The 20,975-nt window shown below is 35.2% G+C and overlaps 2 protein-coding genes across 2 annotated transcripts; one reads left to right on the forward strand and one right to left on the reverse strand.

Annotated features, from left to right (window-relative positions):
- Positions 1-217: 217 nt before the first annotated feature.
- On the reverse strand, positions 218-7,576 carry LOC145595508 (notchless protein homolog). Its single transcript, XM_081651926.1, has 13 exons — positions 7,315-7,576; positions 6,316-6,397; positions 6,125-6,214; positions 5,718-5,843; positions 4,906-5,033; positions 3,754-3,953; positions 3,248-3,311; positions 2,419-2,529; positions 1,907-2,044; positions 1,548-1,690; positions 1,411-1,465; positions 868-924; positions 218-754 (listed from the first exon to the last, which is right to left on the reverse strand). Exons 1-13 carry the CDS (start codon positions 7,468-7,470, stop codon positions 671-673), a joined length of 1,434 nt encoding a protein of 477 aa, XP_081508052.1. The 5' UTR covers positions 7,471-7,576; the 3' UTR covers positions 218-670.
- Positions 7,577-9,566: 1,990 nt separating this feature from the next.
- LOC145595507 (alpha-N-acetylglucosaminidase-like) lies at positions 9,567-20,286 on the forward strand. The gene is made up of 19 exons (XM_081651925.1): positions 9,567-9,868; positions 10,844-10,917; positions 11,035-11,246; positions 11,864-11,985; positions 12,535-12,620; positions 13,693-13,787; positions 13,951-14,032; positions 14,267-14,373; positions 15,329-15,359; positions 15,866-15,983; positions 16,479-16,529; positions 16,989-17,098; positions 17,173-17,275; positions 17,384-17,482; positions 17,734-17,844; positions 18,549-18,796; positions 19,130-19,367; positions 19,464-19,542; positions 19,864-20,286. The coding sequence occupies exons 1-19, from the start codon at positions 9,650-9,652 to the stop codon at positions 20,097-20,099; spliced, it is 2,421 nt and encodes an 806-aa protein (XP_081508051.1). The 5' UTR covers positions 9,567-9,649; the 3' UTR covers positions 20,100-20,286.
- The last annotated feature ends 689 nt before the right edge of the window (positions 20,287-20,975 follow it).

Raw genomic sequence — 20,975 nt, forward strand, 5'->3', positions numbered from 1 at the left:
TGATTTCACCATAAAGGCAGGAAGTATTCCAGATTTTTAAACTAGAAGCAAATACCATATACTAAATTGAGGCAACAGGTAAAATAAACTGCAAAGTTAAGCTCACTGATCTAATACAACGTACCAGTCATGAAACACGTGCAAATCGATTGCATTTCTGCAGGTATGATTAGAATACGTGCGAAAATAAACATGTTCAAATCATGAGACAGATACAGGAGGAAAAAAATTATAGCTTTACATCCAAAAATGGTACCGATCTCTCTACTAGTGTACATAGTATAGGCTCTACAGCAGTATTTAGTTCTTTTTATAGCACTGGAAATATATTTGCAACAGTATATGACTCATAAGCAAATACAAATTCGAAAAGAATATTCTTGTACATGTTCTACTTAGCAAAGGCAAACAAAGATATAAATGGGATAAAAATTAATAAGACCCACTTGAAGAAACAGGGAAAAGTTGAAATTACAAAACTTGTATGAAGAATGTCAAAAGAATAGAGATGGAGAGAATGCCTGCAATACTTGTGGTAGCAGATCTTGTAACTGCTTTTTGCACATCAAATGCCAATGCTAGGCAATGACAAAAACATTTTGTCGTGCAATGGTTAACGCCATCAGAATTCTAGCCCTTCAAGCCCGCAGCAAGCTCAACAAGTCTGGATCTAGCCCATCCACAGTTTCATTACTCTATCCCTGCCACCAGATGCCACCTTCTCACCATCTGGACTCCAATCCACAGCAAAAACCTGTAAATGTTAAAGAGCAAGGGCAATTTGTTGTCATATATCAAAATTTATGTCTGCAAAGAAGGGGGGAGGGGGGATGATCCAGGAAAGAAACATAAATTATAATTTCCAACCTCATCTGCATGGCCTGGGAGGTCTTGTTTCAGCTTTTGCGTTCTGATATCCCATATCTAATTGAGAAGAGAGGAAATCAGGAACAAACTAATATACTCATATAAAATGCAACTTATCTCACAAACCACAAGAACATTTTTATGATTAAAGAAACAAGGTAAACCTATAATGTCGTGATATATAGCCAGAATTTAGTTGGCTTTGTGCAAATAATTTTAATGATATCATCACTACATGTTAAAGTTCTAGCTTATGCTATCAGAGTCAACTTCTAATCCTGTATGTTTCTTGCACAAGAAATGAAGGCAGCATATTTTGTGTTCATCCTTCCTGTTTAGGGGTTACTACTTACTACAGAGTCAAAAATCATACACGATTTAAGGTGATATTGCCGAATACTAAATGAAACTTTCATGATGAAATGGGGTATCACTATCTATCAAGGTACCCAAGGCTACAAGAGAAAAGGTGGATTGAACCCCTCTACATTTGCTGAGATAACTTGTTGAAGTGGAAGTCGGATAATCTTTACTCGTACTAACCTTTAGCGTAGAGTCCTTGCTACCACTCAATAGGAGTCTGCTATCTGCAGACCAACTGCAATGGAAAATAAAATATCAGATCAACAACAACGTCCACCATAGTTTGAAAATTTGAAGAATATAGGGAAAATTCAGACCTTATTTGATAAACAGGCCCAACATGACCCCGAAAAACAGCAACAAATTTCCCCGTAACACCATTCCACAACTTAACGGATTTATCAAAGGAAGCACTTGCCACCCATTGCCCATCAGGAGAAAAGTAAACATGATTCACAAGCTGAGTGAAACAACAAATGAAAACCTTAGATGGCAAGCAAGGTAAGATTTTGCAGCCAACAAGTGACTATCATATTATAGCCAATAAAGAAATGTGGAAAAGGAGATGCAACATTGAAAAACAAATGAGTAAACCCAGTTTGAGCTGGAACACTAAATTTGAGGCCAAACTACATAAGCTTTCTAAAAAAATTGAGGAAAAAAATCTCAGTCTCACCTGTTGATGACCTGTCATTCGAGCTTTAGGGTGCTTGCTTACAGAAGGTTCCCATAGAAACATGGTGAAATCATCAGAACCTGAAACCAGTCTCTCTGGAGCATCACCTCTCATTTTGTTGTATCTAGCCAAAGCAACCTTGGTTCAAACATGGAATGATAAATCAGAAACCAACTAAACTGAATTATAACCAAATAAAATAAAATAAAGCAACATCTGTGAGCATCTTAGTTCCTTAGATGACCAAATAAAGCAAATTCATTCTACTTTCTGTTTCAGATGACAACTCTAACCAAAGACCAGTTTCTATACATTCCATTTATCAGAACATTCGAAAATGTGAAATGTGACCTAATTACATAACTTTACGAAGAAGAAAGATGGAATTGTATCTATGAAAAGACTTTCCCACTCTTAGAAAAATAACCACTTGCATGTACAATATAAATGAGACACAACTATATACTCTAACTTCTGGAGCTGCAAGCATAGGAGATTGAAATCTACATTACCTCCTTCATTTCCTCTGGGGAAGAACACTTCTTTCCTGTGTGATCAAAAGCTCCGGTTCGAAGGACATACTCGGTACTGAGTGCCAGAGAATTGACCCAATGTCCATGGCCCTACATCAAGGTTATAGTAAATTGAACAATGCAATGAAGAAATTTAGGTAAAGAGAAGATAGGTACACATCAAAAAAATTCTGATGACAATTAAGGGTTAATGAACAATGTGGGGAATCCACTAATGGCTCCACTTTCGCAATCAACATTATATTACAGGAGATTAGTAAGAATAAAAAAAAAATGTCAGTAATAAGTAGTATTTATCATTATCATCACTAAATTCTTCAAGAATCAAAGTTAAGAGCAGATGTCAAAAAACAATATCATGGAATCTTTAGCAAGAAATCAAAGCTCGACAAGTACTTCAAAAAGAAGCAATACAAACAATGGTTGCCAGAAAAATGGTACACTAAAGCAATTATCATAGCATATTGATGAAGATACACCACAGTGCCTTAAATGACCTGCAAAGTGCAAACTCAATACCAGAGATAACCTCATTACAGAAGTACCAGAAAATGCAGTTCATAGCTAACTGATGCGCACGCGCACACACACACACACACACACACACACACACACAAACACACACACAAAAATCAGAGAACTCCTGAATAACACAAATGAAGAGAAAATCATAAAAAAAAAATGTGATATACGACAAATTATAATCACAACCAATAAATACATATTAAAAAAAAAAAACAAAAAGAATTGCATCCAATACACTGCAGGGTATGACTTGAAGCATCCTTGATAAAGTTGTCTAATATACCTTCAACTCACGAATTAACTTCCCTTGTTTAGTTTCCCAAACTTTTATGGTGCAATCCTGAGAGCTGTTTCAGATTAAAAAAAAAAAACACATTATATGAGCAACCAGCACATTTGAGAGCTCTAGCTAGCATCACTAATTATTACTCCCTCCGTCCCCGAAAGAACAACCCTTTTGGGCTGATTTCGCGGGTGTTAAGAAAATAAAAAAGATAGTAGTAAAAGTAGATTGAAAAGTGAAATTCACATGGGGTTTGTAAAAAAGTAGAGAGCGAAAGTAATAAAAGTACATGGAAAAACAAAATTTAAATGGGGAAGCTAACTTTGCACAAGTATTGTTGCAAATTGGAGAATATTTTAATGCAAATGAGATGATCATTTTGGGACTAGATTTAGGCCAAAAGGGTCGTTCTTTCGGGGACAGAGGGAGTAAAGTGATCAGCAGACTAGTCAAAACTACAAAGGAAACCAATAAATAGTTACAATCATGCACTTTTGAGTACTTACCCAGTATAGATGAAACCATCTCCACCCCATTTTACACAAGTTACAGCTAGTGTATGCCCACTCAGGCACAGTACAACTTTACTAAGTGTTACATCCCATACACGCGCATCGCCATCTTTGCTAGAGCTTACAAACCGGCGACATGGAGATTGCAAGTGTACTGGTTCCCAAGATATACCAGTAATCCATTTTTTGTGCCCCTGACATAAAGTTCAAGAGACTTATCAGTGAAGAGTTATGAAGAATGCTCATAATTTCAATTTCTGACACTTCAGATTGGCTTTCTCCACTTTTGTTTCCCCCCTAGGAGTAAAAGAGGTTGTCGCAGGTTAGAGGATCCTTTCATAATCTAACATAAATGAAATTGAGCCCTTTGCGTACTTTTAGACCTTAGTGCTCCTATCTCTTCAGGGAAAGACAGACAATTACATGACTAGAGTATTCTATCAGTCAAACAGTGACAAATCTACTTGCATAAAAGTAGCTATGTACACAAACTTGAGACTTAACATATAGCATGAATCTAAACCAAAATATAGTGAGCAAACGAAAACATAGCAAGGCCCTAATTGTTTCAAGGAACTAAATTAGTATATATGCATGTCAAAAGGAGTGAGAACATTCACATGCCACCAGCAACTTTCTACTTCTTAAGCTAGAGGTGGTGTTGGCAAACTACTCCCTATTTTTTTTTAAAAAAAATCAATTAATTTTAATATTGTGTAAATATTACAAAACAATGTCAATATAAGCCATCTCTAGTAAGGAATTATCTTTTATACAATTACTGCCTGGCTGGGTTGATAAAATTGAACAAGGACAAGTTTTTCCATAGACAATAATCATAGCAGATGAGACAAATGATATTTCTCTCCTCAGACTTATAGATTAGAGGCTACCAAATGTTAATATTCAATCCTTAAACTGTACAATAGAAAGAAACATAGCCAAGGGAAACCATGATAACGTATAATATGTAAGAGTGACCCTAAAAAGTAAAAACCTATGTTCTGCTTAGAGTTCATAATTTGTTAACCATGAGTTGACAATGTGGCATTGGACCCCTCCATAGTTTTTCAACAAAATGCACAAAGTTAGCAACTTAAATCTATGATATATCTTAATATATTTATTTTTGCACAAAAGATTTACCGTAAGTGGGCTTCCTGATGGTTTTCCTGTTTGAGGGTTCCAACACTGAAGTTCTCCTGCCTTGCTACCACTGACTAGATATTTACCATCAGGTGACCATGCTATACAGAGTACCCAATTTTTGTGTCCTAAACAAGAAAGAACCAAAAAAACTTAAGAAAAACTAGTAAACAAAGTCTAAAGCAAATAAGAGTATCAAACAAATGAAAGACACGCAAGCACACAAAACCATTATTACGATACAGAAGCTCCCAATTCACTGATCAGTACTTATTAGCACACTCATAAACCTTTCTCCCCAAGTTCCCATAATTATATTGTAAAATCTTACTACTCATTTATCCTACAACATCTCCGTAGATTCAACTGAAAGACATAATACCATTAAGTTACAGAAGGTCCCAATTCACTAAGCAATATGTCACTAACTCATTCACAAATTAAGTTACAGAAGGTCCCAAATCACTAAGCAACACGTCACTAACTCACTCACAAACTTTTCTTCCAGTACTCTTAATAATAAAATCTTATACTCATTTATCCTACGTAAACATCTCCGTAGAATGAACCATCAGCAAGTAGCCCATATAAATAATCCAAGTGCCATTATAATGTGATAAATACAGAAGGACAGAAAGCACATGGAGATAACCCCCCAAATTATTCTTGTGAATCATAAACCTTGGATTAAAAAGGAGATCAATGACATGTGGGGAGTGATACAGAAGGAAACAGTAATAATGAAGCCTCTAAACCATCTCTCAGGTCACTACATGAATTCCCAAAAGCTCCAGATAATCTAAGAACCAAACCTGTACAAGTGAACATTGGTGTTTGAGTAGCTATGTCCCACAGTCTAACAGTAGTGTCACCCGATCCACTGGCTAACTGTTGGCCATCAGGACTAAATGCGACTGAAAGCACAGATTCCGTATGACCTGCAGCACAAGAACAATAGAAAATTATGTTTCAATGATAATCAATAGCTTGACCAACAACAACAGATGACTAGAATATGAGGCAGTAAGCCAGTATTATCAGCACATAGTTATTTATGTAACCACAACAAGACAAACAACAAAATGGTAGCTTCTCCCTAATAAATTGGTTGAGCCCTTGAATTTCTTTCCCATTTATCATTCTTCATGCTAGAATTCACAATGATTTAGAATATATTTAATATCTGAATGGCTTTCTCATACATAACTAAAAGAATTACCAGCTATTGTAGCAGAACAACGGTTAACAGGACGGATGCGGAAAATTGCTTGAGGCTGATAAACTATTTGAACAACCTTCTCCACAGAAACTGCATACAGAAGATATATTAATAGCTTTAGGAAGAAGTCAAGATACAACACAATTAATTTGGCAAGATAACACATTAGTAATACATTTGATAAAACCAACCTTTATTTTTCTGTAAATAGTTTCCCAGTTCAACAAGCAGCTCATGATCTGATACATAGAAAGCATATGGTAGTTTATCTTCCTGAAATAACAAAAGAATAAGGTCACTGTCTCCAATGATGTTTGATAGACAGCTTATGTGGAACGCACTTCAAGCTTTTCGATTACCTTTATTACAAATTCCATTGTTATACCCAGCAGAGGGAGGATTAAAAAATTGAATAAAGTAACCATCATTTGATATTTAGCAAGTTTTGAACTTTGTTTTTAGAGAATTGGCAAGCCTGTATGACTTAAAAGTTCTCTTTGAAAGCTATAGACTACATGCATTGTGCATAGACCAACCTAAGAATCTAAAATTTCGGAGTATCTAAATATGAACACTTAAGCACCCACCCATATACCACGCATCTCCAATTCTTCAAGCGAAGGGTAAAGCATTCTTGTAGTCTTATTATCCAACATAAAGCAATACTGATGATAAATGAATGATGAAATCAATTGAAATGTGAGTACCTATGTTTTAATGCTAAAGAAGCTAATATTCCATCACATAACTACTGACTTTATCTCCCAACACTCTTTAACTTTAAACTCAATGATCAGCCGTAATAGAAACATGAATTCATGTAAGCTCCAATTCACAAAAATCTCTTCCAGCTTTAAAATAGAGCCAACCTCCTCCTTCCTCCTCTCTCCCAAACAAACACACATTAATTGATACTTCCTCAATATCCCAACTCGGCCCGGTTACCGCTGTTTAAGTTATTTTGATTAATTTGTCGTAATAAACAGAGGAAACCCATTAAAATTAACCACAATTCATGAATCAGCTAGTTACACAAAACCCATAACACTAAATTTGATAAAAGCAAGAAATCGTATAATCATGTCATCACAGTTGCAAAATTTAATCAATAAAAAGTACCCAAATAACTGTAAAATTAATGGGAATTTCTTAACTAAACAAAAAAGAGTATGTTAATGAGAAAAGATTACATTGTTGAGAAGGGTATTGACGATTTGTTGAAGTTCTTTAGGACTAGCATTTTGAGGAAGATACATGGCAGTTCCAAGAGGATTGCCTTCTGGGTCTGCCAATTGACACATCACACTGTTCCCATTATCCATCTCTTTATCTCCTTCAACCTCCATTGTTATGGCAGATTAATAATTATCAGAGGAATTTTCCAAAGTTTGGAGCTTGCAGGGTTTTGGGATTATTAGGGTTTATCAAGCAACTTGAGGAAATAAGAGGGACAGTGGGGTTTTATACTTGCTCTTTATTTATTTTATTTTTTTGACAGTCAACCGTATTTATTTTGCACGGAGTATTTTTTTGAAATGAAATAAATAATTTTAATATGTTTTTTTTTTGGGGAATTATCAATGATACCTTTGGGTTTTGACTTTTATTAATGATACAGCTCATTAAACTTTCATTATCAGCGGTACCCCTAAACTTTTCCCTAAATTGCTACAGTAATCATAACGTTAAGTAAACGTTATCCATTAGTTGACAGCGATTTTGGGCTGACTTTGCTTGACTAAAATGCCCCCCACTCAATAAGACCCCCTCCAAGCCCAACCAACAACATTAAATACAAATTTTTTTATCGTTCATCTCCCTCACTTTTTCCCCTGTTCTTCTTCTTCTTCAGTAAACCTTAATTGACGTTCAAGTGAAGCAAGATCCTTGGAGGTTAATCGGTTCTTTATGGATTTTAAAAGGTTAGTGCTTACTTTTGTTGTGAATTTTGGCTTTTTGGTTTAAATTGTTAGGTTTAAGTTAATGTATGCATCTTTGCATAATTTGTTGGATTTTGTATACAATTTGTAAATGTTGTTAGATTTTGCTCTAAATTCTGATCAATTTCCATATGATCAAGTTTGCATACTAAATTTTGTATTTTGTTAGATATAAAAATACATTTGAGTAGAAAATTGTGTTTGCATGGAACAGTTTTACTTCTTAAATGTTGAACCTAGATTTGAATTTGTATTGTTCTTGAGTATGAGATGTTTTGGTGTGGTTAAATTAAGGTAATTTAATCTGATTTTGCAGAATGTATGAGAAGGTTCTGTTTTGATTTAAGTATAAGATGCATACTATTGACATTGATGTGGACCCTCATATTTGTAACCTCATGGATTAAATTATAGAATTTGAAGATAGGTTTTTTTAAAAAAAGGAGTAGTTATATTAAACTCTGTTTTTGTTTATGCTTATATTGGTAAACACTGGCCAATAGATGATGATGGTAGGTTATGGAGAATGTTTAGGACATTCCCAAATGCCGAATTTTATGAGATTTTAGTTAGGATATTCCCAGAAGAAGCCATTGAAGTGTAAGAGTTGAAAGAATTCTGAAAGAGAAAAGAAGAGAAGACAAAAGACATGGGAAATGAAAAAAAGTTAGGAGAAGGTTAAATAGGAAAGAGGGGAATATCGAAATAAAAGGAGGGAAATCTGAAAGGGAATTTTGGAGGGAGATTAAATGGTAGGGGCATTTGAGTATTTTCACCTTCCCAACCCATTAAACCAGCCAAAACACCCAACTTAACGTTGTGCTTACTGTAGCAATTTAGGAAAAAGTTTAGGGGTACCGCTGATAATGAAAGTTTAATGAAGTGTATCATTGATAAAAGTCAAAACCTGGAGGGTATCATTGATAATTTCCCTATTTTTTTTTTCTTTCATGAGAAGGTAAGGGCTGTCATCGTCGGCACCGACACAGGGGAGTGGTGGGAGCTGGCGGCCGACGCCGGGGCCGTCTGGCAGGGGCTGGGTTGGTGGTGGGGCGTTGGGGTGGGGTGTGTCTTGGGTGGTGGGGTATTTTTTTATAATTATTTTAAAATTTTTTTTAATAATTAATTAACTAATATTACAACAACCAATTAGAGGCCGCCACGTGGCATATTAGTCATTAATGACTAACGGTGTTAACCGGCTTTTAGTCATTAAGGGCATTTGGTGACATTTTCCTTAAACTCAGGAGTATTTGGTGAATAAAAAAGTTACTCAGGGACATTTAGTGAAATTTCTGTATTATAAAAGTATTCCGTATATATCAAAGCGAATCTAACGAAATTCAATACTTGTAGTATCAAATTTTCCGATTAAAACACAGCTTAGAAGCATACGGATACAAAATACTAGTGTACTGTACAGTACTACTGTGGTTTACTCTAAACAAAATGCAGAGTACTTTTAAAAGACAAAAAAAAAAAAAGGGACCAACTTCAATCATTTTTAACGTTGACCAAAGAGGATGGGATTTGAGAAACGCAGCTTTGAATTCAATTGAATATCTTAAAAATTCCCTAATTAATCATGAACAAAATTAAGTCATTGCTTCCGATTTTAGCTCTGCTTTTGATTTTCCAAACATGCGATTCATCTCAACATTATCCAGAAGAAATTAGGTCTGTAATCAACCGTTTAGATTCTCAACGATCATCTCCAACAATCCAGGAAAATGCAGCTAAATCTCTTCTTCAGAGATTGTTGCCTTCTCACTCTTCCTCCTTCATTTTCAACATCATTTCAAAGGTATCATCTTTTTTTAGCTATTTCTTTTCTGGGTTTGGTTTGCATGTATCTTCTACTTTAAGGGTTTTGCCTATGATTGTCTTTTAATTCTTTATCATTTTGTTAGCTTTATTAATATATATATATATATATATATATATATATTTTTTTTTTAATGAAGTAAAAGGGTATATTAGTTTGAATGGGTGTTTTGTATTATGTCAAGTTTTTTATTTAATCATAAATTTGTGGGTTTTGTAGGTTTGGATTTTGGTGCTTGTTATTTTAGATTGTTTTCTTTAATCAAATGTATATTTTGAGGTTTTATTGTTGATATTTATAAGGTTGTTCAATCTCATGACCAATGTACCTGAGAATTTGCTTCGAAATGAGTGTATCGATCCCTCGAATGTGCTTTGTCCTCTGCAGATTCTTTGGTGCCTTGCCATTTTTGGATAATTCAGTTTTGTTGTGTCTAATTTTGTTGCCAAGACTTTATGGAAGGGTGACTAACCCTCTTATGTGAACTTGGAAGAGCAAGCTAAGTTGTTCTTAACTAGAACTAGGCCGCGGGTTAACTGTTGGCATGTTTTTTCAGCAGCCCTTTGTCGTGAGCATCAATGGCTGCTTTTCTAATTGCGATTGTCACCAATCAATGTCATTAGTGGATGGCAAAATAATTACTATAACTTCTTTGATTAAGTTGCTATGCCTGGGAGAACATACATTGTTCAATTAAATTCATAAGTAGTTTTATCTTTGAATTTTACAGGTTGCATAATCTTTCACTGGAACTTATAATCCATGAGATTTGTGCGTGCTTGGAATGCAAAAATGCGTTCTTTAGCAGCCTGGTTGTCTATATGCATGTGTGACTAAAGTCGTCTGCATTTACCTAAATTTTGTTGCCATCTATAATGCTTCGCAAATAGTGTGAGGATAGCAATATTGCTTAAACACATATTGTGCTTACAAAATCTTATTTTCCTGTAGTAGGATGTTTGTGGTGGAGACAGTTGCTTTAGGATTGAAAACTACAAGAAGTCAAGCAGGCATGGGCCGCAGATAGTGTAAGTAAAACATAATAATTGCTGTTAAATGTCATATCACAATTGTTAGCTATCCTGTCATCCTTCTCTCTTTTTTTCTATTGGCATGACATCTGAATGTGCTGATTCATCTTTCAGGATCAAGGGCACCACCGCTGTTGAAATAGCCTCTGGCCTTCACTGGTACTTGAAGTATCTGTGTGGTGCACATATATCATGGGAGAAGACTGGAGGTGTTCAGATGGCTTCTGTACCACATCTGGGATCACTTCCTTTTGTAAAGGATGGGGGCTTGGTCATGAAACGTCCAATTCCTTGGAATTATTATCAAAATGTTGTTACTTCAAGTTGTGAGTGTCATTCTTCTATCCTGACTTTTATCTCCTTGTTATTTCTGCTGTTGTCATCCTCAATATTTCTGTAGATTTGTTTGCATGCCAATGCTACAAATTTAGAACATAAACTTTCTTATTATTGAGAGTGGAAGGTAATTTTTTTTTCTTTTTCTTTTTGGATCTCATTCTGCTGCATTCTAAAAAGATATCAAATTTCCTGTAAATAGCTGTGGATGCATTTTAGCTTAATGCCTTTACCGCATTCTAAAAAGATAATTAATTTTCTGAAAATATCTGTGCATGAATTTTTGCTAATTACCTTTTACTAATAGTGGAAGTCTCACACCAAGTCTATAAGTAGCAAGGAGTATATTGAACCTCAAAAGATTGTATAAAGTATTAAAGTGATTGGTTGGTTGACATTGTTAACTGAGACAATAGTCACAATACCTTAATTATAGCCTGTTTTTAGGCGTGTGAAAGTCTAAATGAAAATTTTCCTAATTTTATCTCATTCTTTCTTTCATTTCTTGTACCGTCTGCATAGTTTGCTACTTAATTTTCAGTTTCCTACTTTAACCTTCTTCAATCTTTTCATTTGTATTGCTTAAATTGGCATTCTGGTTTTGTAGATTCCTTTGTCTGGTGGGATTGGCAAAGATGGGAAAAAGAGATTGACTGGATGGCTCTTCAAGGTATCAATTTGCCTTTAGCTTTTACTGGGCAAGAAGCTATTTGGCAGAAAGTCTTTGTGGTAAGTATTGGCATTATATACCTATTGCATTTAACTTATTGTATCATGTTAAGCATACATTTGAAGTTGTGCGTACATGTGAATACCTGATGATCAAAGACCATAAGCAAGCCAACTTGTAAGGGAATGTTGCATAGCTACCTAAGGTAGCCAACACTTTAACTTAATTGTATCTTTTTTGTATGGATGCTTGATAAACTTCATACCCATGTAATTTAAGTCATTAGTAGGTTGAGGACTTGAGGATTGATTGAATTGTTGGCTACTGTGCTCCCTTTTTGTTTCACAATTTCACTGCCAAGATCCTTCACTACCAACATACGAATCACATAGCTAAACTCCAATGAGCTATGCATCAAAATGATTATTGGACTGAGAATGTTGAAACTGCTATGAGTAATCAAAACGCCTTGTTTCTAACAATTCAAAGAATGGACATTTTAAAGAATGTGAATCATTATAGATTTGTGTAGAGAATCAAATTCAAACACAGTAGTACATAACTGTAATAGTAGTTGTTTATACCTATTTTGACTTTTGCGGTTGCAGGACTTTAATGTTTGTAAAGATGACCTGAATGATTTCTTTGGGGGACCTGCATTCCTTGCATGGGCACGCATGGGAAACCTACACGGGTCAGTACATAATTATAAATTATTGCAATATTTTCCTTTACCTCTATGCATATCAAGTATGAAGAAGTGCTCACTGCAGCCTTGTTACATAGAGTGCTAAAGTTTTATCCAACCTGCTACATCTACATATGTAACTATATTTTTTGAAATCTGATTCATCTATCAATATATCAGCCTTTTCTCATCTTAATAGGATAGCCCCTTTTTTTCTTTTCTTTTTTCTTTTTTTTTTTAATTTATTTTTTTTTATATGGGAATGAATAGGGAGGGGTGATTTCGTTAAATAATTATAGTCATTCGGCACTTACAATCATTCCTATAGAGATCTAAATTCTCAATACAAGAATGGAAGTATGAAACGCCCCTAAACTAATGGCATCGCTTCTGAACTGCTGCTGGATAATTTTAGATGTCTTTGCATCGTTCTTGACAGTGCTCCATTGATGAATAGTCGCAAAAGTGATAAAACTTGATTGATAGCCTTTTCTTTCTTTCTTTTTTTCTGTTTTTTTTTTTTTTTTTTTTCCATTTTATGCGTGAGATGTCACATAATGGTCTATGACTAGATTTTGTGCTATCAATGAATTACTTCTTCCAGATGCAAACATTCATTTCTCTTCATAATCATGGAAGGTTGTTTGGGCACTCAATTTACATAAGCAATCCTTTTTTTATATAAAGAAACAACTGGTCAAGTTATCCTCACAGAGTAACCAAAAGAAAAATTATTCCAATTTATTTGATTCTGCCCAGTAGAATAATCCTTAAAACCCCTTTCTTCCTTTATTGATAAAGATGCTAACAATCAAGTTACATAAATATTACTTGGAAGAACTAAATACAGATAGCAGATTGAGTTTGCTGTGAGGCTCTGGTTGAATGGTATCTGGTGGGGCATCTTTATTCCTAGTAGACTGTATGTTCACCTTGACCTTAATAATGATTTAAGTAGCAGTATATATAAAATTTTGTATCAGCAATTTTTCTGATAAAGATCCAAGGTAAATGACATGGATCTGATACATACATATTATCCTTAATCTGTAACAGCCCTTTTTTTTTAATGCAACAGCTGGGGTGGACCATTGTCGCAAAATTGGTTGGATCATCAATTGGCCTTGCAGAAGCAGATATTATCCCGGATGTTGGAACTAGGAATGACCCCAGGTATAATTCAGCTTACCCCATATTTTGTCAGTCCCCAATAATTAAAAAATGATAATATATTCATTAACAGTTGATATATGTTTATTATAGTATGCCTACTGTCAGATACAATTACGATTGCAGGTTGCTCCAATTACAGTATTTTTTTTATTTTTAATTTGAGTCTTGCCTTCATTCTCTGGAAATGTACCTGCAGCACTGAGAAAAATCTATCCCTCATCAAATATAACCAGGCTGGGGAATTGGTATTCACTTTTCTTGCTTCTTCCCCATATATCTTATGCAATAATTTAAGTGCTTCCTCTGTTCTACCTTCGTTTTCGACTTACTCTCCCCTTTTCATCCACTTTTCTGAGTTACACTCTCTCCATTCCCTTGTAAATTTTATTTCACCTTTTTTTTTTTTTTTTTTTTTTTTTAAAAAAAAAAAATCAAAAATCATTTCCTATTTCACCATGTCTTGTTCTTTTTTTTTACAGGAATACAGTTAGTGGTGACCCCAGATGGTGCTGTACTTTTCTTTTAGATCCTTCTGATCCATTATTTGTTAAGCTGGGCGAGGCATTTATTAAGAAGCAGATTAAAGGTGAACGGCCTGTTTCTAACTTCACAAAATATCATTTGTTGGACATGCATGATGTAGCATGACATAACTTTCGTGTTTCGTTAATGTTCAGAAACTTCTTGTGTGGTAGTATATTTATGTGGGGGATAAAAAACCTATGAGGTCTCAGAATATTACTTTTGAGAGACATACACACAAAGATTCCTGTGTTTTTAACAAATTACAAAGTTGTACATGTGCTGCTTTGAGAACCATTAGTATTCGAAAATGATTGAACTCATAGAATTTATAATAAATTAGAAACAAGAAATGTCTCATATGGTAGTATATTTTTGCAGATATATGGGGAAAAAAGGTTATAAAGTCTTAGAAAGGTACTTTAAGAGGTACGTACACATAAGGTCCTTGTGCTTATGCAACAGTCTACAAAGCCATATTTTTGTGAGCCAGAAGTGATTGGTACACCTTGAAAAGACGTAGAAGTGGCTAAACTGCTAGGGGATCACCCCCTTATAATGATATGACATGCCCATTATAAACTTTGGCAGAAATGCAATTTAGTGTTCATTCAGCCCACACAAGCACACACACACACACATGCCCATCATATTGAAGCCGAGTGCCCGAGTTAGCTGAGATGATTGACTAGATTACATAGGTTTTCATTTCAATATTCGGTTCTAGCTGTACAATTCATGTATGCTACCAAAAACCTGATTGATTAATATGCAATAAAAATATTGTATGGGAAGTTCCAAAACGGTTGATTTCTGATTGGAAGTTCACCCTGAACTGGATCGGACAAATTTGTTAAATGTCTACTTAGTAACACTGCTGGAGAACATTTCTTTCTGTGCTGATAGATGGGTACTTAATATAATAGTACAGTTGAAGAACTGTCTCGATGTGTTTGTCATTGCTTTTGAACTTCAATCAAATGGTGAACTTATTAGTTTTATCCTTTCTCCTTTTACAGAATATGGAGATGTGACTGACATATACAACTGGTAAATGGACATTTAAATTTTGTAAGTCCTGTTTTTCTATGAATCACTCAGTAGTAGCCCACCTAGTCCTTAACGTTGATTATGCAGACGCTATACGCTCGAGTTTTAGGTAGTTGCAATTTCGCATTACTCTCTTCTAAGTGCTATCATGAATTGTTGACGTTCCAAGATGTCTTTGCTACTTAAGTTCGTGCCTGTATGTTTTATTAATGTGGAGTCCACAGGCTATTCATGGTCAGAAATCCATGCAACCCACGTGGTGGGGTTAAAATTGTTTGTGTTAAGTATTTTCTTAAATTCTTTATTTAAACATGTTGGCTGCAAGTTTATAATGGTTATAGTATACTAACAATTTTCACACACACACACACACACACACACAATTAATAATAATTAGATGATAAGAGGAAATATTGTTTGCTAACTATTTTCATTTTTGAATGTTTTACTGCTGGTTGGTACTATGAAATTGTATCTTTGCTCTTTTAATGACTTGACATGGACAGTGACACTTTCAATGAAAACTCTCCACCCACTGACGACCCAACTTATATATCATCACTTGGGGCTGCTGTTTATGAAGCTATGGTCAAAGGTGATAAGTATGCTGTGTGGCTTATGCAGGTAATATAATTCCCCCCCCCCCCTCTCCTAGTTCCAGTCCCTCCTTGTCTGGATGATTGATTGCTGAAATTAGAGCAGATTTATAATGATGGACAAGGATGTAAAGGCTTGAGTATTAAGCAACACTTGTCACATACTTAATGCAGGAATAAGTTTGTTCTTTGTTCGACTCGTCTTGGTAATGTTCAATCATCCATGAAATGTATCAACTAAAACATATATCCCACTTTGTGTATCTGGAATCAATTGAGAAACGTAATTATAATTAAATCCATTCCCTCCACCCCCCCCCCCCCCCCCCCCCCGTTTAGACTGATGTCATGTGTGTTCTTTTGGGAAAGAAATTAGGAAATGGAGTTATTGATAGTTACCAATTCTATGGGCACTTGTTATTTGAGTGTTTCATCATGTAGTCTTAAATCAATTGTATGTAAATTTCAGCATCATCAAAGGCTCATTTGTTAATTATATAATCCAATGTTTATTTCTTTGTAGGGATGGCTCTTCTATTCAGATTCGAAGTTTTGGAAGCCTCCTCAAATGGAAGTATGTTCTTGGCTCTTCTTTCCAGTTTTTAACCTCAAAACCCTGATAAAATTTGGCTGTTGATAGCCTGATCCATTTTTTCAGTACTTAACATACTAGGAAAGGAAGCAACTCCTTTTTTTTTTTTCTTTTTTACACCAGTCATTTTAGTTTTTTTTCTCAATATAAATGAGTGGTAGGCAGAATTAACCTACTCAGGCATGGGATCAGCCTTGGAAATTAGACCAGCCTCCCCCCCCCCCCCCAATCTCAAAAGAAAAGGTTATGTTAGTGCTATTTTCTCCTTTATAAAGGTTAACTTTCATTCATTTATTATTGGATGATCAGTTATGAACTTTATGACTCTGACTTGCACTATCGGTCCTTAGCATATTGAATTCTTTGTTGTATCAAACAAAAAAATTTCATTCTTGATGTCTCCTCTGTGTGAAATTTGACACTTGCTTCTTTTCAATGTAGGCTCTCCTCCATTCTGTTCCCAAAGGGAAAATGGTAGTTCTTGATCTATTTGCTGAAGTTAAACCTGTATGGGAAACATCATCTCAATTCTATGGCACTCCTTATGTCTGGTAAATAAACTAATTTCAGTGGGCAAGTCGCTATTATCAATAAATCGTAGTAATACTTGTACATTTGTTACCAGGTGCATGCTTCATAACTTTGGTGGAAATATTGAGATGTATGGTGTACTAGACTCTATATCTTCAGGGCCAGTTGATGCTCGAACTAGTGAAAATTCGACAATGGTACAATGTGATGTGTTCACAATCTTCACATACATTCAGCTCTATGGATCAAGAACTGAAGTTTTTATGTGTTCTGATATTTTTTATTCTCGTTTATGTTTCATTTAGGTAGGTGTTGGCATGTGCATGGAAGGTATTGAGCACAATCCAGTTGTTTATGAGCTCATGTCTGAGATGGCCTATCAAAATGAAAAAATTCAACTTGTGGTAGGTGAATAGATGTGATTATATGATTGATATTTACTTGCAGATATTGGGTGCACATGAATACCTGATTACAAAATTGAATATAAATTGTATAGAAAACCCATATTTGAAGATAATTGAAATCTTAAAGTTCAATCAGTGTTTTTTTTTTTCCCCCTGAAGAAATTTTACTTTTAATCTCATTATGATACCCATGTTTGACATGTGAAACATCATACAGTTAACCCTGGTGTAGAAACTTCTTACCACAGGACTGGATCAAAACTTATTCTCGTAGGCGCTATGGTAAAGCTATTCATCAGCTAGAGACAGCCTGGGAAATCCTTTATCACACCATTTACAATTGTACAGATGGAATTGCAGTAAGTTCTGTGACTTCTGTCTAGCTGATAGTACATGTGCCCTTTTTTCCTATTGATGTATGTTACTTCTTTACGCATCCTCATACATCAATGACAGTTATCAATCCCTTTAAGGGTGGGTCGTTCTCTCTTGCTGTATTATTATGTTTTTGGGTGTAAAAAATTGTTACTTTGACAAAGGGGAGTGGGTACCATTCGTACCAATAAAATTCTGAGACACTGTACCTGTAGGTCGTAGCTGGACATTTGAATTGAAAGATTTGACAGTTTGGGCAAAAAAAGTAATATGAAATTCTGAAGGTATTATAAAACTAAGGCAAAACTACTGCTAAAAGTGCTAATACAATTTGTCTTGTATTTTTCTTTGTCGATTGAGCTGAAAGAGTCATTACTGATATTATTTTAGTATTGGAGTGAGATTGGAACAACCTTTTTGTATTTGTAGAGAGTATAGACTGCAAATGTCTTATAATTCTTAGGCCCTTACCCTGCTTAGGCAGGAGTCTCATTTGAGGAACTCGGGTATTCATCATCATTTAATATTTTATCTTGTGTATTTACAAATGTTTAGATCAAATAAAAATGAAAAACCTTTAATCTAATATGATGCTTGTATATTTCTTAGCAGTGTATGAGATGAATTCAAACTCATTTTTACTTGTTTATTCCGTGTTTGTTAATTTTATTTTTTTTCTTTGTTGCAGGACCACAACAAGGATTATATTGTTGAGTTTCCCGACTGGGATCCTGTAAACAACACGGCACTGGATGGAACAGGAAATTATCAGTATCGTAATAGTTTCAATTCACACAGAAGCATGAGGCATATTTTTCTCAAGTCGGGGCCTTCTCTGCCATCACCGCATTTGTGGTATCCAACTGAGGAAGTTATCAAGGCTTTACGTCTATTTCTTGATGCTGGGAAGGATCTTGTTGGAAGCTCTACTTATAGGTATATTATTAATTATTTTTTCTTTTTATTTTATTTTATTTTATTTTATTTTATTTTTTTGAGGGGCGGGAGTGGGAGGATGTAAACTCTTTTTTTTTATTTTTTTTATTTTTCCATAGAAAGTTATTTGGCAACATAAGATACTTTTTCCCCATCAAAGCAAGGTGTATATAATGTTACTTGCATATTGCATTACATTTTAGACATTTCCAAAATCATAGTAATATTTTCTTCAGTGATATCTTTGAATCTAAATGTGGCTAAATTACATGTGGAATACTGGAGTTGGTCCTATAGCTCTACTACATGCATATAAACTTTCCTTTATGGCAGGTATGATTTGGTTGATTTGACTCGGCAAGCACTTTCAAAGCTAGCAAATGATGCATATCTGAAAGCTGTGACTGCTTTTCAGCACAAAGATTTGAAGACATTAGATTTACACAGCCAGAAGTTCATTCTCCTCGTCAAAGACATTGACACAGTTCTTGCTTCTGATGAAAATTTTCTTCTAGGGACTTGGCTAGATAGCGCAAAAAGGTTGGCTTTAAATCCGAAGGAGATGAAGCAGGTCAGAAGTGGTTTTATCTAGTTTTTGTGCTTATTCACATTTTCTTGATATCGAAGTTTCCATGATGGTATCAATTCAAATTCACTTTTGCCGCAGTATGAATGGAATGCGAGGACTCAAATTACAATGTGGTTCGATACGACAGAAACCAATCAGAGCAAGCTTCATGATTATGGTAAATTGTGTCCCTAGTAACCCCATCTCCCCCCCCCCCCCCCCTCTCTCTATCTCTTTTCCCTTTTGATTCATTTGTTAGTTTGCCGTGGAGGACACAATTCCTTTGAGGCTGGGGAAGGAGGCTGGAGAACCCAACCTACCAGAAGCTCAAGCCCAAAGGCTCAAACCCCGTCAACCTCTAGGTTGGGGTGTGACCTTAAAGGATGAGCGAATTGTGCTCCCACATAACTCTTCTACTGTTCTACTAGATATTGTATGTTTAATATTGTACTGCTTGGTGTGGGCTGTTATTCACCTCTTCTCCAACTGCTCTGTTTAGCAAACAAGTTCTGGAGTGGGCTGCTGGAAGACTACTATCTTCCTCGTGCAACAACCTATTTCAATCATCTCAGGAAAGCCTTGCAAGATAATGAGGTCTTCAAGATTGATGTATGGAGAAGAGAGTGGATATCCTACTCAAATGAATGGCAATCTGACACGAAGATATATCCTACAAAACGTCGAGGTGATGCACTTTCTATAGCATCTAGGATGTACGAAAAGTACTTCAGCTAGGACTTCGGATTTGGCTGAAAGTGTAATTTGCATGAAAAAACAATCAATCATTTCCACTTGATGGATGGAAGTAATAGAACATTATGTTACATAAGTTTTTCACAACTGTATTAATGTTTTTGGATTTATGAATAATCAATAAAGCTTGTAACATTACATTTGCAATAAAGTACTCCGTACACTCTTGTCACTCATATATGACCTTATATATTGTCCAAAATGTCCGTGGTAGACTTGAGTTTACAAAATCGGTACATGTTTCGAACGGGTAAATTGACCGTTTTAAGACAAATTGGATGGTTCCACCCGCCCAATTGGACTCCCGAAGGATATTAGGGACCGTGGTAAACATCTCGGCAATTTTTATTTCCGGGTGAAAAAAGTCAAAAAATTCCAAAATTGAAGGCATCCACACTTTTAGAGGAATTTTTTATGGAGAAGGTTTTGTATGAGTGAGTCCAGTTTATAATGCACACACCCATTCGACCTTAACGAAGACGAAAGAAAGGCCAGAAGCGAGATCGAAGAAGACGATCTAGATGATGATGACGAAGGTGCCGCAAAGAAGATGATTCAGATGATGATGATGGAGGTGCCGCTGTTGAGATAGGAAGATCGAAGCATATAGAAGTAGGATCGAATAAGATGATCCAGATGACGATGAAAAAGGTGCCGCTAAGAAGACAATCCAATTGATGATGATGATGCCGATTATAAGAATTGGAAAAGTTTTGATGATTTTCCATTGAGTAGTGCGAGCCATTAACAAACTAAAGTAAGAAAAATACAAGCTAATTAATAAAAGCAAAAGATAATTACATAAAAGCATACATATCTACATCTAGCGACTAAGTGATAAGCACTGACTATAGTGAC

Source organism: Chenopodium album, chromosome 19 (genome assembly GCF_948465745.1).
Source record: "Chenopodium album chromosome 19, dcCheAlbu1.1, whole genome shotgun sequence".
In the NCBI taxonomy this organism is placed as follows: Eukaryota; Viridiplantae; Streptophyta; class Magnoliopsida; order Caryophyllales; family Amaranthaceae; genus Chenopodium; species Chenopodium album.

What these genes read in the sequence shown, in the direction of transcription:
- LOC145595508 (XM_081651926.1), bottom strand. Translation starts at nt 7,470, where the DNA reads ATGGAGGTTGAAGGAGATAAAGAGATGGATAATGGGAACAGTGTGATG. An exon ending in CTATTTACAGAAAAATAAAG is followed by an intron (nt 6,215 to 6,315) that starts GTTGGTTTTATC and finishes TTCTGTATGCAG; the next exon opens with TTTCTGTGGAGAAGGTTGTT. An exon ending in GCAAGGACTCTACGCTAAAG is followed by an intron (nt 925 to 1,410) that starts GTTAGTACGAGT and finishes CTTCTCAATTAG; the next exon opens with ATATGGGATATCAGAACGCA.
- LOC145595507 (XM_081651925.1), top strand. Translation starts at nt 9,650, where the DNA reads ATGAACAAAATTAAGTCATTGCTTCCGATTTTAGCTCTGCTTTTGATT. An exon ending in GTGACTGACATATACAACTG is followed by an intron (nt 15,360 to 15,865) that starts GTAAATGGACAT and finishes TGACATGGACAG; the next exon opens with TGACACTTTCAATGAAAACT. An exon ending in ATTGTACAGATGGAATTGCA is followed by an intron (nt 17,845 to 18,548) that starts GTAAGTTCTGTG and finishes TCTTTGTTGCAG; the next exon opens with GACCACAACAAGGATTATAT.